The 12,564-nt window shown below is 45.7% G+C and overlaps 1 protein-coding gene and 1 pseudogene across 1 annotated transcript; one reads left to right on the forward strand and one right to left on the reverse strand.

Annotated features, from left to right (window-relative positions):
• Nucleotides 1-972: 972 nt before the first annotated feature.
• Nucleotides 973-12,562, reverse strand: PSMD2 (proteasome 26S subunit, non-ATPase 2). Its single transcript, XM_011382344.2, has 21 exons — nucleotides 12,270-12,562; nucleotides 11,763-11,819; nucleotides 11,219-11,383; nucleotides 10,355-10,476; nucleotides 9,967-10,191; nucleotides 9,519-9,677; nucleotides 9,215-9,359; nucleotides 8,977-9,037; nucleotides 8,602-8,748; nucleotides 8,330-8,436; nucleotides 8,023-8,150; nucleotides 4,720-4,807; nucleotides 3,808-3,970; nucleotides 3,584-3,685; nucleotides 3,255-3,400; nucleotides 2,917-3,000; nucleotides 2,527-2,695; nucleotides 2,350-2,444; nucleotides 2,029-2,155; nucleotides 1,465-1,583; nucleotides 973-1,315 (listed from the first exon to the last, which is right to left on the reverse strand). The coding sequence occupies exons 1-21, from the start codon at nucleotides 12,402-12,404 to the stop codon at nucleotides 1,133-1,135; spliced, it is 2,727 nt and encodes a 908-aa protein (XP_011380646.1). The 5' UTR covers nucleotides 12,405-12,562; the 3' UTR covers nucleotides 973-1,132.
• On the forward strand, nucleotides 7,517-7,635 carry LOC111734240 (annotated as a pseudogene).
• Nucleotides 12,563-12,564: the final 2 nt, after the last annotated feature.

The raw sequence follows: 12,564 nt of genomic DNA on the forward strand, positions 1-12,564 counted from the left end.
GACTCCAAGGCTAGAGAGACATATAGTGAATAAGGGCATGGACTTCGGAGACTTATATTCCAATCCTGGCTCCAGCACTTACTATGCAACCTTAAGTTACTGAATCTATCCAAACTTTACATTGCTCACCAAAACACACAAATAATACCTACCTCTCAAAGTTGTATGTATGTAGAATTAGTCTTTCGACATTTATAAAGACCTATTAAGTGCCAGTCACTGTTTGGAGGCTAAACCTACAATAAGTATTTGATAAATATGAACAATTACTGCCAGGCATGTTCTCCCCACTGTATTCACAGGCATCCAGGATCTAATAGTGTAGCTATTCTCGTACCAGTCCCACCTGGAAGATTAATTCCAGGAAGAAGGCCACCTCTCTTTCCCATTGCTACACTAAGAGGAAGGTCAAGGTCAAGCTTTTTCATACTGTTTCCGCAAGGACAGCCCAGAAATAGATGTTAACATGATCAACTCTCTCAAACGGCAGGCTCCCGAGAGGGATAGAGGGTCACAGGATATAAAGATATCCTTTTCATTCGGCAGCACAAAAATCGAATTATAAAAAGTAGGGCTAACTCTCTGCCTCTCTGCCTCTCTGAGCAGGGATCCCTAGCCTGAAGTCAGGGAATGGTGGCCTTGAGGTAGGTGTGCATTGATGGGATGGGGATAGGGGGTATATGGGATCCACAAGCCCCTTGGAAAGTTATTTGTAAGAGTTAATGTAAAACATTGTATATATGCATCTCCTAGAAAAAAGGTCCATTACGTTCGTCAGCATTTCAAGGGTTCATGCCTCTAAAGATGAACCACAGTTTTAAGATATTAAGAAAGAGAGGAGAAGGAAAAGGGGTTTAGTTCTTTCTGTTCAGGGCAGTCTCCCTGCTAGCCTAGACTCAGAGTTTGCTACACATCCACTCCCCACCTCAGTCTGGCCTCTTGTCACAATACCCCAGAAAACAGAGAGAGACCTCAGGGATAAAGGTCTTTATTCAACAGAGTTATCTCACTCAGTAACAAAAGAACAGGAGGTTAACAATTCCCCCAAAGGTCTGGAGAAGTGTTCATCCCTGTCAGCAGGAAGCATGGCCCGCGACATTATCAGGTGCAGCCCAGAGCCCCTGGTGGCCACTTAGAGGTCATAGTTGGGGTTCTTCCGAAGGATAACAAAACCTTCCAGAATGGGGGTGACGGGAAGAAACTGCTCAGTGGCCAATTCTGCGCGCTCCCCATGGGCCAACAACACTGGGGTTGTGTGTGTCTGGAACCCTGTGATGGTCTTAGGCTTCCCAGCCTGGCCCACCACATCCACTGCCTGTAGGGTGAGAAAATTGAGATGAAGGGACTCCAGATGCGAGCGTAGCAGGAACACAGAGCCCATACCAGTTTCAGAGAAGAAGGTATATGTGAATTCTCCAAGTTCTAGAATACAGTCTGACCCCTCCCCTCTGCCTAACCCCTTACCTGGCCCACACGGACAGACACTGGCAATGGCCGCAGCTCTTCATCAAATGTAACCAGCATTCGGGGCTGCATAGCAGCCACCAGCCCATACAATACATAGTGTGATTTGCCTAGGATGACTGAGGGAAAAACATGGGACAAACATAGTTAGAAGCATCAGGGCAGGCCTGGCTTGAACCTTGGGACTCACTCCAGCCCTAACTCTTTAACCCCTCAGTCATATAGCTGAATCCACACTCCTCCCCTCATATACCCTACTACAAAATAGAGATGCCCCCTCCTTACTCTGCCCAGTCCTCATACTTGATAATCATTTTCCTTCAATCACTCAAGAGTAGATACTGGGTTTAGTTTTCCATCCTCAAAAGAAAATTTCTTTGAGTCACATCAAAAGTGGGGAAGATGAAAGTCTCATGAGGCCCATCACAGACCCTAAGAACCTCAGGAATCCAGAGTGGTATAGAGCTAACTCAAAGTCTTGCTCCTAAATTATTGAGCTATCCCTGGCAAGGGTACAGACTGGGTACTATGTGCCACCATATAAGATTCTTGACAGGAACTCACTATTGCGTACATCCAGGAAAGAGACAAGAACAGTGAGCAGCCCAGCCACGGCCACCTGACTCATAAGCTGCCGGTCACTGTGGTAGGGGCAGAGGGTCAGTGTGCCCTTCCCTAAATGTGTCAGGCCCTGAAAAATACAGAGAGAAGAGAAGGTAGAGAGTCACATTTCAAAAGATCACCTACCCTAGCCACACAGAAATCCAACTCACATCCTCCCTTCAGACCAAATTCAAGGTCTCCTTTCTTGTCACTATTTGTCTCCCTTCCGCCCTGCAGAAAGTTCCCTTGGCACACTCTAAAGAAAAGAGTTCTATTCTTTACCTGTGCCAAGCGCACCATGAAGAGGTTGTTGGGGTCTTTGGCATGATACTGGGCTAACTGGCGCAACATCGCAGCCAGTCGGGCATTATTGGTACCTGGAAATGTTAAGCATTACAGAGGCTTAAAAAAAAGGCCTTCCCCCAAGCTGCTTATAATACTTTTCTGACTGATACTCACCACTGCCTACCATGCCCATGGCAAAGATGGAGTTATAGGAAACTTCTGGGTCAGCATCATGAGAAAATTTGCTTAGGGTATCCAGGATGTTGAGTCGTGGGTTTGAAACAGAAATTAAGGCCAGTGCTAAAGGCACAGCCCGTCGGAGTGTGGGCTCCCCATATCTCAGCTAGTGATAAAAGAAAATAACAAGGGTATCACAAAAAGCAGTAAAAACAAGCTTGGTTACAGGAACAGACTAATGGGTAAAAGGGGTTTTAATCAAATTTTGTAGAAAGGGCACAGAAAGAAAACATTTCTCAACCATGAAAACCCATTAGAAAAGTCTCCTCTGGGGTACCCCTGGCATCAAAACCAGGTACATTCTCATTTTCTCCATGCAATACTCACCAGGTGGCCAAAGGTTCGTAGTGCCATCTCTGCACCAATCTCTTCTCCCATAGCAATAAGGGCAATCCCCAGCACAGCCACTCCCTACAATTGAAGAGGCAGAAAAACCTAGTTAGCTCAGGGAACAAAAAACTCACCCTTGATTCAAGTCCCACCTAAAAAGAAAAAGCTGTCCTGTGAAGCACACCCTTATCCCACATGTACAGAACCCAGTCTCGTGCTATTTCAATACACAGCAATACTCAGAGGAGCTCTAAAACAAACCCAAATCCAGCTCCCCTGCTTTCCTACATGCTTTTCTCAGAGCCTCACTCAGAATGCCCAGCTGCCCATAGAACCTGATGAGCTCCCATGTCAGCAGGGGCTTCCTTCTTGTCCTTGTCCTTCTTTTCCTTCTTGTCTTTGTCTTCCTCCTTTTCCTTGGAGTCAAAGTGTTCACTACAAATGTGGAGCAGTTGCTGTACCTTCAGTACATTCCCAGAGCCTGCAGCAGGATGGTAAGGGTGAAGAATGGTAGAAATGAGAAGGCACCAAGGAAAAGCTTACTCCAGGAATAGAAGAAGCTAAAGAATTTAATGCAGATCAGGAAGACTGAGAAAGGAAAAACAATCTGAAAAAAGGTTCGGGAGAGAACTGAGGAGTCACTGGGAAGCACAAAGACACAGACCTGCATAGGCACACACATCCACCAGTGTATTTGCAAAACTGCGGAATGGCTCTGACACAACCTCCAGCGCAGCCAGGATTGCCTCTATGGCCTCTCCCTTCCCTATAGGAGATTCAAGGGGTCAGAGGACATCTGCTTCCAAACAGCACAGCCTACACATAAACCCTCCTTGCTATATACAGTCACTGTCAGCCTTATGCCCAAAAAGGGACACGTCCCCTCACCCAAGTGATTAAGGCCCAGTCCAAGAGGAAGCCAACGGGCATAAGTGTCTTTAAGCTCAGTCTCCGACTTCTCCATGATGGTCTGAAGAATAGTGGAAGTGACATCTCCATTGCAAGATCCCACCGCTATCATTCCACAGGCTAGAGCTGTCACACCTGCCACCTAGAAACAGGAAAATCAGTAGTATTACACACAGTTATTAAAATAGTTGTTTACCCATCTAAATTCAAGATAACCAATTTCTACAGTCAACTGTAACCACGCTAGATAATAACCCCTTTCTGATAGTAGGTCAAATAATAATAGTAGCAACCACTCACTGAATACTTATTACATGTCAGCTACTATGCCAACTGCTTAGTATACTATTAGCATTTAATCCTCACAACCCCATGAAATAGGTCCTGCTTTTATTCCCTTTTATCGATGAGAAAAATGAAGCCTAAAGGGATTGAGTTATGTGTCCAAGATCACATTGCTTAGAAGCAGAGGTAGCAGGTTTTATATTGACATCTTGTTTGTAGCCACCATACTACATTTATCCGTCACTAAAATGACTCTGCATAAGAAAATTTAGGGTTAGTCAATAACTAAAACAGCGAGTATCACCCCCTGCAAACTGGGTTAAATTACTCCCCATTCTAGTCTGGTACTTCCTCATAGATCCCAAGGGCTGAAATGCAACACCAAAATGTTAACTCTAGCTATAACTGGGGGCTTAGAATCCCAGTTCCAAGGGATTTCACTGAAAATGATAACACCTCCCCCTCCCCAAGCCCACTCTCATTTCTTATTTATCTATTAATTTCCCCCCATTTCTTTTCTCGCCACTATTTATCACGGAGAGCAGTAGGACTCAGAGCACCTTCCCCATCCCCACCACCCAAAAATGACCAACAGCCTCTACTCACCTCCATACTGGACTTGGAATCTCCCATTACAGGCAACAACAGTGTTAGAACATCTTCACGATTGGACCCAGCATAGGCCAAGCCTAGCCTGCAAAAGCCAGTCCCCGGCACACACCAAAGGATAAGACAAGAAAGGAACAAAAAAAGGACTGGTCGTTCATCATTTCAACAGTCAACAAGAGCCAAATATTTGATAGACCAAGTAGTAGTTCTTGGTAATATAATACAAAGGTGAAGAATATGTGAAAAAGATGGCATAGAGTGTAGATGCTGTACACGCCTCCTCTCGCAACCATGTCAAAATTATAATGAAACTACAGAGCAAGGATCACTGGGAGTTGCCTGAGGTCTGGCTGAAGAGAAACCCTACAACTAGGGACAAACATAAGAAGTCACCTCGAATCCGTAGGAGGTGCGGAGACGTGAAATGGCCTGGTCCCACAACCATGTGTGGTGATCAAGAATTGGGAGGGTTATCTTGGCTGCAGAGCCCTCTCCTCCACCTGAGCAGCGAGGGGTACAAGCCACACACTGGGCTCCCCAGCCCAGGGTTCCAGTGCCAGGAATAGAAGTTCCCACAACTTCGGGCTATGAAAACCAGTGAAGGTTGTGGCTGAGTGAGACAGAGGGCCACAAGAGTTGTAGGCATTCCCCTTAAAGGGCCCACGTTCAGATTCACTCACTCTAAACTCCAGCCCTGGGGCAGCAGTTCAAAAGGTGCCTGGGACATAAGGGAGACACTGACTTGTTGGGCTTCAGGGTGAGTGCTAGCAGTATCTACTGTTCCTTTATTGAGCCTTCCCCAGCTCCCAGTATGCAGAAGTCACCATCAACCTGGATAACATAGGTTGTTCCACCCAGGGATTCTGAGACTCCACTTCTCCCAAATTGTGGGCCCACCCAAATCACTTCCAGTGGTTAATTCCATACAAATGGCCTGTCTTGACTCTTGTGGTGGACTTTCATAAAATCTCTTATAGGCTCACAAAACCCAAAGAAGCGACATCTGGCCTCAGCGTGCCCCATACCTCTTGGTGAGCAGCCCCAAGCCCCGCAGTAGTGGCAGCCAGCCTTGGTTCTTGGCTTGGCCCCTTGAGACACCTATTAAGCCCAGCACAGGTGACAGCTATCTGCGGATTGCTTGGTGACTCTCACCAGGTGGCCCTGGAGGTACACACGCTGCAGCTGAACTTGGCCTGCAGCTGGCCTCCTCCCTGGAGGCCCTTGGGCCAGATTAGCCAGTGGCCTGCTTTTACCAGCTGCATCTGAGGAAGACATACCCGAAAGACAGACAGGACAGACTGGGTAAGCACCAGAGACCTGCTAAAGTGACTCCTGATCCAGAGGGTCAGCCCTTCACTGGCCAGTCGGACCAAGGGTCAATCCCTCCCAAGGCTCAACTATGACAGCAGGGCACACAAAACACACACGAGAGATACACCTTGAGCCCTCGCTCAAGTGACCAGGGAAGACTGTGCCACTGGGCCCTATAGGATACCTACTACTCTACTAATGCCACTCTACTAAGACCAGGAGACTTAGGAGCCCTACCTAATACATAGAAACAGACACAAGTAGGCAGCCAAAATGGGGGGACAAAGAAACATGTCCCACATAAAAGAACAGAACAAAGCTCCAGAAAAAAAACTCAATAAAATGGAGATAATCTACCAGATGTAGAGCTCAAAACACTGCTTTAAGGATGTTCAATGAACTTAGGGGAAGAGTAAATGAACTCAGTGAGAACTTTTTGACAAAGAGATAGAAAAAATAGGAAACCAGTCGGAAATAAAAAATTCAATATCTGAGATGAAGAATACATTAGAGGGAATCAACAAGAGTGGATGAAGCGGAAGATTAAATCAGCAATTTAGGGGATAGGATAGCGGAGGACACCCTATCAGAACAAAAAAATGAAGATAGTTGGAGCCTCTGGGACAACATTAAATCAGTGTAACATTCACATCATAGGGATACCAGAAGGAGAAGAGAGAGCGAAGAATTGAAAACCTATTTCCAGAAATGATAGAAAACTTTCCTAACTTGATGAAGGAAACAGACATACAAGCCCAGGAAGTACAGAATCCCAAATGAGATGAACCCAAAAAGGCCCACACCAAGAAATGTCCTAATTAAAATGTCAAAGGTTAAAGAAAAAGAGAGAATCTTAAAAGCAGCAAAAGAAAAACAATTAGTTACCTACAAGGGAGTTCCCATAAGAATGTCAGTCAATTTCTCAACACAAACTTTACAGACCAGAAGGGCTTGGCACGAAATATTCAAAGTGATGAAAAGCAAGGAACTACAACCAAGATTACTCTACCCAACAAAGCTATCATTTAGAACTGAAGGACAGATATGAAGAATACAATATCTAAGATGAAGAAGAACATCAGAGCTTCCCAGACAAGAAAAAGCTAAAAAAGTTCATCACCACCAAGCCAGTATTATAGGAAGTTTATATGTATCAAAAATATATGTATCAAAGATATGAATAAAAGATGGCAACTACATATCTATCAACAAGTACTTCAAATGAAAAAGAATTAAATGCTCCAATCAAAAGATAGGTTGGCAGAATGGATAAGAAAACAAGACCCTTCCAAAGGCTGCCTACAAGAGACTCACTTCAGATTAAAAGACAAACAAGTTGAAAGTAAAGGAATGGAAAATGATACTTCATGTGGCCCTAAAAGGCATTGTGCTGAGTGGAATAAGTCAGAAAATGACAAATGCCATGTGATTTCACGTATATGTGGAATCTAAAGAACAAAATAAACAAAAATAACAGAAACTCTTCTACAGCCATGCCACCTTGAACGTGCCAGCTCTCATTTGATCTTGGAAGCTAAGCAGGGTCAGGCCTGGTTAGTACTTGGATGGGAGACCACCTAGGAAGACCAGGTGCTATAGGCGTAAAATAAAATAACAGAAACTCATAGATAGAGAATATTTTGAGGGTTACCAGATGAGAAGGGGTTTGGGGAGGCTGGTGAAAAAGGGGAAGGAATTAAGAAGTACAAATTGGTAGTTATAAAATAGTCATGGAGATATAAGGTATAAGGAATATAATCATAACATTGTAATAACTGTATATGGTGTTAGAGGGGTTCTAGATTGAGGTGCTGACTTCTTGAGTTATATAGATGTATAATCACTATATTGTACACCTGAAACTAATATAGTAAGCCAACTATAATTGAAAAATAAAAAATATTGTCAAAAAATACAAGATGAAAAGGGGCAATTCCTGTTTTCACAGAGCTTTCAGGCTGAGCGCTACCAAGAAGCAAGAAGCCTTACCCAAAGATGGAACCAAGTCTCATAGTGTTGCTGTTGTGGAGAACATAGTCTGAGAGCAGTGCCAGAGCGGGGTCACACTCATTCCGGACCCCAGAGTTGACGATGCCACAGGCCAGGAGGGCTCCTGACTGCAAAATGCAAACAGATTCTTCACTCAGGCTACTCTACCTTCCTTACTGCAAAGGATAGTACTCGCCTTAACTGGAGTTAAAAACCAGGTAGACCTTTCCCAGTGAAAGGGAATCCCTATGGGCCCTAGAACATGGAAAGGGAATGTCCCCATTTAGTGGGCTGTGCCCAGACCAACCTTGATGTAATCCTCAGAGGAGTACAGATACTTGTCAATCTGGGTGAGGCCACCATCCACATCCCACAGAAGAATCATGCCAAGGGACGCAGCTGCACTCAACATACCTATACCAAGGAAAAATCTCAGTCTTAAAATGGTCCTACACTGAGAAAATTATTATAAAGAGCTCCAAGGATCTGCATTAGAGATCGCTTGTCAGGTAACACATGGACCTAGGAAGACAAGAGTGACCAAAGCAACACGAAGATAAAGCAGGAATAGAATTATACCATGGTCCTTGTTCTTGTAAAGCCATTTGTTGCCATCATCAGTCAGCAGCTTGTCCTGGCCAAAGGCTGCATTCACAAAACCATTCACAAAAGAAGAGGCCAGGTTCATGCGGGCAGAATCCACTTGAGAGCCACTGCCCCCAAACCCTGCATAGGAGGGAGAAGGCAGGCAGGTTTAGAGTAAGACAAGAAAGGTCTGGTTCTGAGCTGGCCTCTTAGGTTCCTCTACCTTTGTCTCCAACAGTGACCTGGAGAAAAGGTATGTGGGAATTCTGAGCTCTATAGGATAAGTGTGTTGGGCCAAGCTACCACTCCCAAATCAAGGGGACAATTAGCAATCCTCCAATCCCCAAACACATGCAGATGGCTACTCACTGTTGTTCTCTAGGTGGGTTTTATAGATGTCATCAGGTACCTTGGGCTCCATGATATCCAGCTGAAGAGAAATCAGAGTCACAAGTGCTTCTCCAGTCTTCTCCTAGCTATCCCTTCTGCTATCCTATTCAATGGCAGTTCTAACCAATAGTCTAGTCAGAGTTATATTCAGGGAGGTGAAATGCCAGGTAGAATCACAACCAAGAGTGCTTTGATGGTGAAAAGGGCAGAATCTCACCTCCCGAGCTAAAGCCAAGAAGTTGCTGTTCAGCTGCACATTGGACATGATCTCTGTTAGGTCTTCATACTCCTCCACATCTTCACTCAGCTCCAGAAACACCCCATGCCGGCCTAGCATGAATGCCATCTGCTTCTGTACTACCCTGTGGGAAAAAGCCATCACATCTGCTCAGCTCCCATCCACTAAGGGCACAGAAAAGTACCTCAAGCCCTAACCAGAAACTACAAGTCCCAGGTCTTCATGCAATGCCCCACCCATGCATGAGCTTATCTCTTCCTTTGCCAACTTCTTCCCTACATACACATCTTTGCAGGAGGTGAAGATGTCTTCCACCAGCTCCATGTCATTGAGCATTAATGCCAACCTCAGGGCTTCAGGAAAGCGACTGAATTTTCTAAACACACCCAAGGCACAACGCAACAGCGCAGAGTTCTCAGGCTCGGGCACATAATTCACACAACTATGAAGGTAAAAAGAATAAAGTAATCAGAAGTTCCAGATATTCATTTATCTCATTTAATTTGCTTACCCAGAATAAATGTGAAATGCCTACTATATATACAAGGAACTATGCTAGATGCTGAGGAGACAAGATGGCTCTGTCCTCAAGAAGCTTACAGGAAATAATAAATTAACTACAGTCTAATGCTACCCTTAATGCAGATGCTCTGAGAAAATAGAGAAGGCACAATTAAGAGAGAAGTGCTGGGGAAATAGGTCTGTTACCATTCCCTATCATGCTCACTCACCTGGTGAGATAGAGGCAGACCTTTGCATATGCATTCTCATCAATGTCCTTCTCCAGCATATCCACCTGTTCAATTTCCATAAGCAGGTCACAGGCCTCATGCTCCGCATTGTGGGCCATGTTATAGGGGACAATCTCCTTCACCAGGGTCAGCAGCGGCTCCCGCTGTGTCTTCTCTGTGTCATCGAGCTCTTGCCATTCCTTAGCCACTTCTCCTGCTAGATGCCTATGGATAGGCCCAGATCATTAGGGGAGCACAGCTTCACAGGAAGCACTTCCCTGTGGGTCAAGGAATTCAGTGTCTGGTACTCCAAGACAGAGAGTACTCCAAGACCACACTAAGAATTGTACCTCAGAACCCCCTTGAGATTCCCCCAAAAAGGTCTTACCTGACATACTCATGACCCCATGATGCCAATTCCTCTTGGGAACCCACTAGCCGATACTTGAGGCACTCACGATCCCCACTCATAGTCATGGCCAAAACAGAGATGATATCAGCAGCAAAACGCTATAAAGAAACCAGTCTTTAAAGTCAAATCCAGGGTAAAGGGAATATTATATTATAGAATCGAGATCACTATCACTAGCCCCAAAACTAAATGTTAACTATATACCAACCTTTATTTACACGATAGCTAAGCTAAGCCTCACAATAACAGTTAGTGTTGCTATCTCCCTTTTACCCAACATGGCTGAAAGGTGATAAGGGGAAGAGATAGACTCTCAATTTTATTCTAATAACAACACTGAATTATTAAAAGATTTCAAGCAGAAAAGACGCACAATCTAGAAAGATCACTATGGTGCTTTATGAAAGATAAAGTATATAGGAGATCAAGAACAAAAGGAAGAAGCCGGTGAGGAGGGTGCTTCAGCAATTCAGGTGAGAACCAAAGATTTCCTGGATTGAAGTTGTTCCAATAGGTAAAGAAGTGATTAAACTGGGGATGTGTTTTAGAAATAAAACAACTAAATGTAAATGGGATATCAAGAAAGAAAAAAATTAAAGTCAAACAAATTAAAAACAGATCATAATGAAATCCCAAGGTCTAAAATATATGACTGAAACGGTGTCTTTTGAGAAGGTAATCCTCCTGTCAGCTTTTTTTGAGAATTTTACTGTGATAAGTTCTGTTCACCAGCTCAGATCTCAGGTCTATCAGGCTTCCTGTAACTCCCTATGAGCCCCATGGTTTAGATGAAAAGGAATTCCTAAACTAAACCTCTACCAGCTTCTGAAATAGTTTTACCTTATTCTCTCCAGGAGCCATATTCTCATAAATTTCCTTCAGCTTGCCATAATGTGGACGCAGAAATTTGAGAGGCTTGGGCACTGAAGTCATAGAGGTTGTAGAAGAACGAATCTGCCTCCGCAGTTCTTCCAACGCTGGTCGGTACAGGGACGTGTCCTTCTCCTGATCAGATGTTAGGGTCAGACAAAAAGGAGTCACATCCCTCAAGTCATAATACACAGGTGCTTAACTAATAACTCCCCTAGAAAGGTCACTGTTTTATTCATCTGTGATTCTCCAACTACCTGCACATGCCTGTCACAAAAACAAATGACGCCAATTAAGAGTTCAAGAACTGCTTCTCCCACCAGAGAAAGCTACAAAGTCTTTCAAATATCCTTTGTTCCTTTATTCCCTCACAACATGGTCATAACATTGACCCTAGAATACAGTCCATCTTTCCCTATCCCTCACATAGGAGTTGTTGTCAAAAACGTGATAAAGCAACCAAGTGGGAAAGCTCCAAATAGGCGCCCGCTCATGTTAACATATCATGACTCACCCCCAGTCGTTCCACGAGCATCTCCAGTTCATCTTGAAGTTGTTTGTCCTCCTCAGACTAGAAGGTTAGGGTAAAAAGCTCATCAAGGGAAGGAATCCCAAACACATCCTCCTCCCATTCACCCTGGGGCAGGTGGCCAGTGAGCCGCCCTCTTAGGAGGGACCAGGTGGACAAGGAAAGAACAAGAATGGGAAGCCCTGGTGGGAAGGCAGCCTGGGTTCTGGATCAGGCTCTGCTTGAATGCCATCCTAAAAAAAATGGGGCAACAATGACCCGCCCGGGGCCCGCCTCACGAGACAGTGGTAAGGACTGGTGGGGGGCAGCAGAGATGACAGCGCGGACTGGAAGATGAGAGGCAGAGAGGACTTGTGCCAGGACCCCTGAGGGTCGCCCCATCCGCCCTCTCCTGGTCGCGGTGGGGCCGTTGGGAGTCGGGCCCTAGGCCTGCAGAGCCGCCGTGACTCAGCCCCGCGGCCTCCACCGCCGGCTCCCGGAGCCACGTCTCACCAACTCCTGCTCTTTATCCTTGTCCCCAACATCCCGCCGCTCCTTGCCGCCCGGCTTCTCGTCCGTGCCGCCGGAGGCCGTCGCTGGGGGCTGCTGGGGTTGCAGTGGTGCCTTGTCCCTGCCGCCCTCCTCCATCTCCGCCGCCACTGCCGGCCGGGTGCGCGCGCACCGCGCGCACCGCCCCGTTTCCCAGGTAGCATCGCGCGCATCGCCCACGGCGCCCTCCTCCTCCAGAGCCCGCTTGCGACCCGAAACGCCGCCGCGACCTGGGAATCCCAGCCCTCGACCCCGCCCT

Source organism: Pteropus vampyrus, unplaced genomic scaffold (assembly GCF_000151845.1).
Source record: "Pteropus vampyrus isolate Shadow unplaced genomic scaffold, Pvam_2.0 Scaffold14, whole genome shotgun sequence".
In the NCBI taxonomy this organism is placed as follows: Eukaryota; Metazoa; Chordata; class Mammalia; order Chiroptera; family Pteropodidae; genus Pteropus; species Pteropus vampyrus.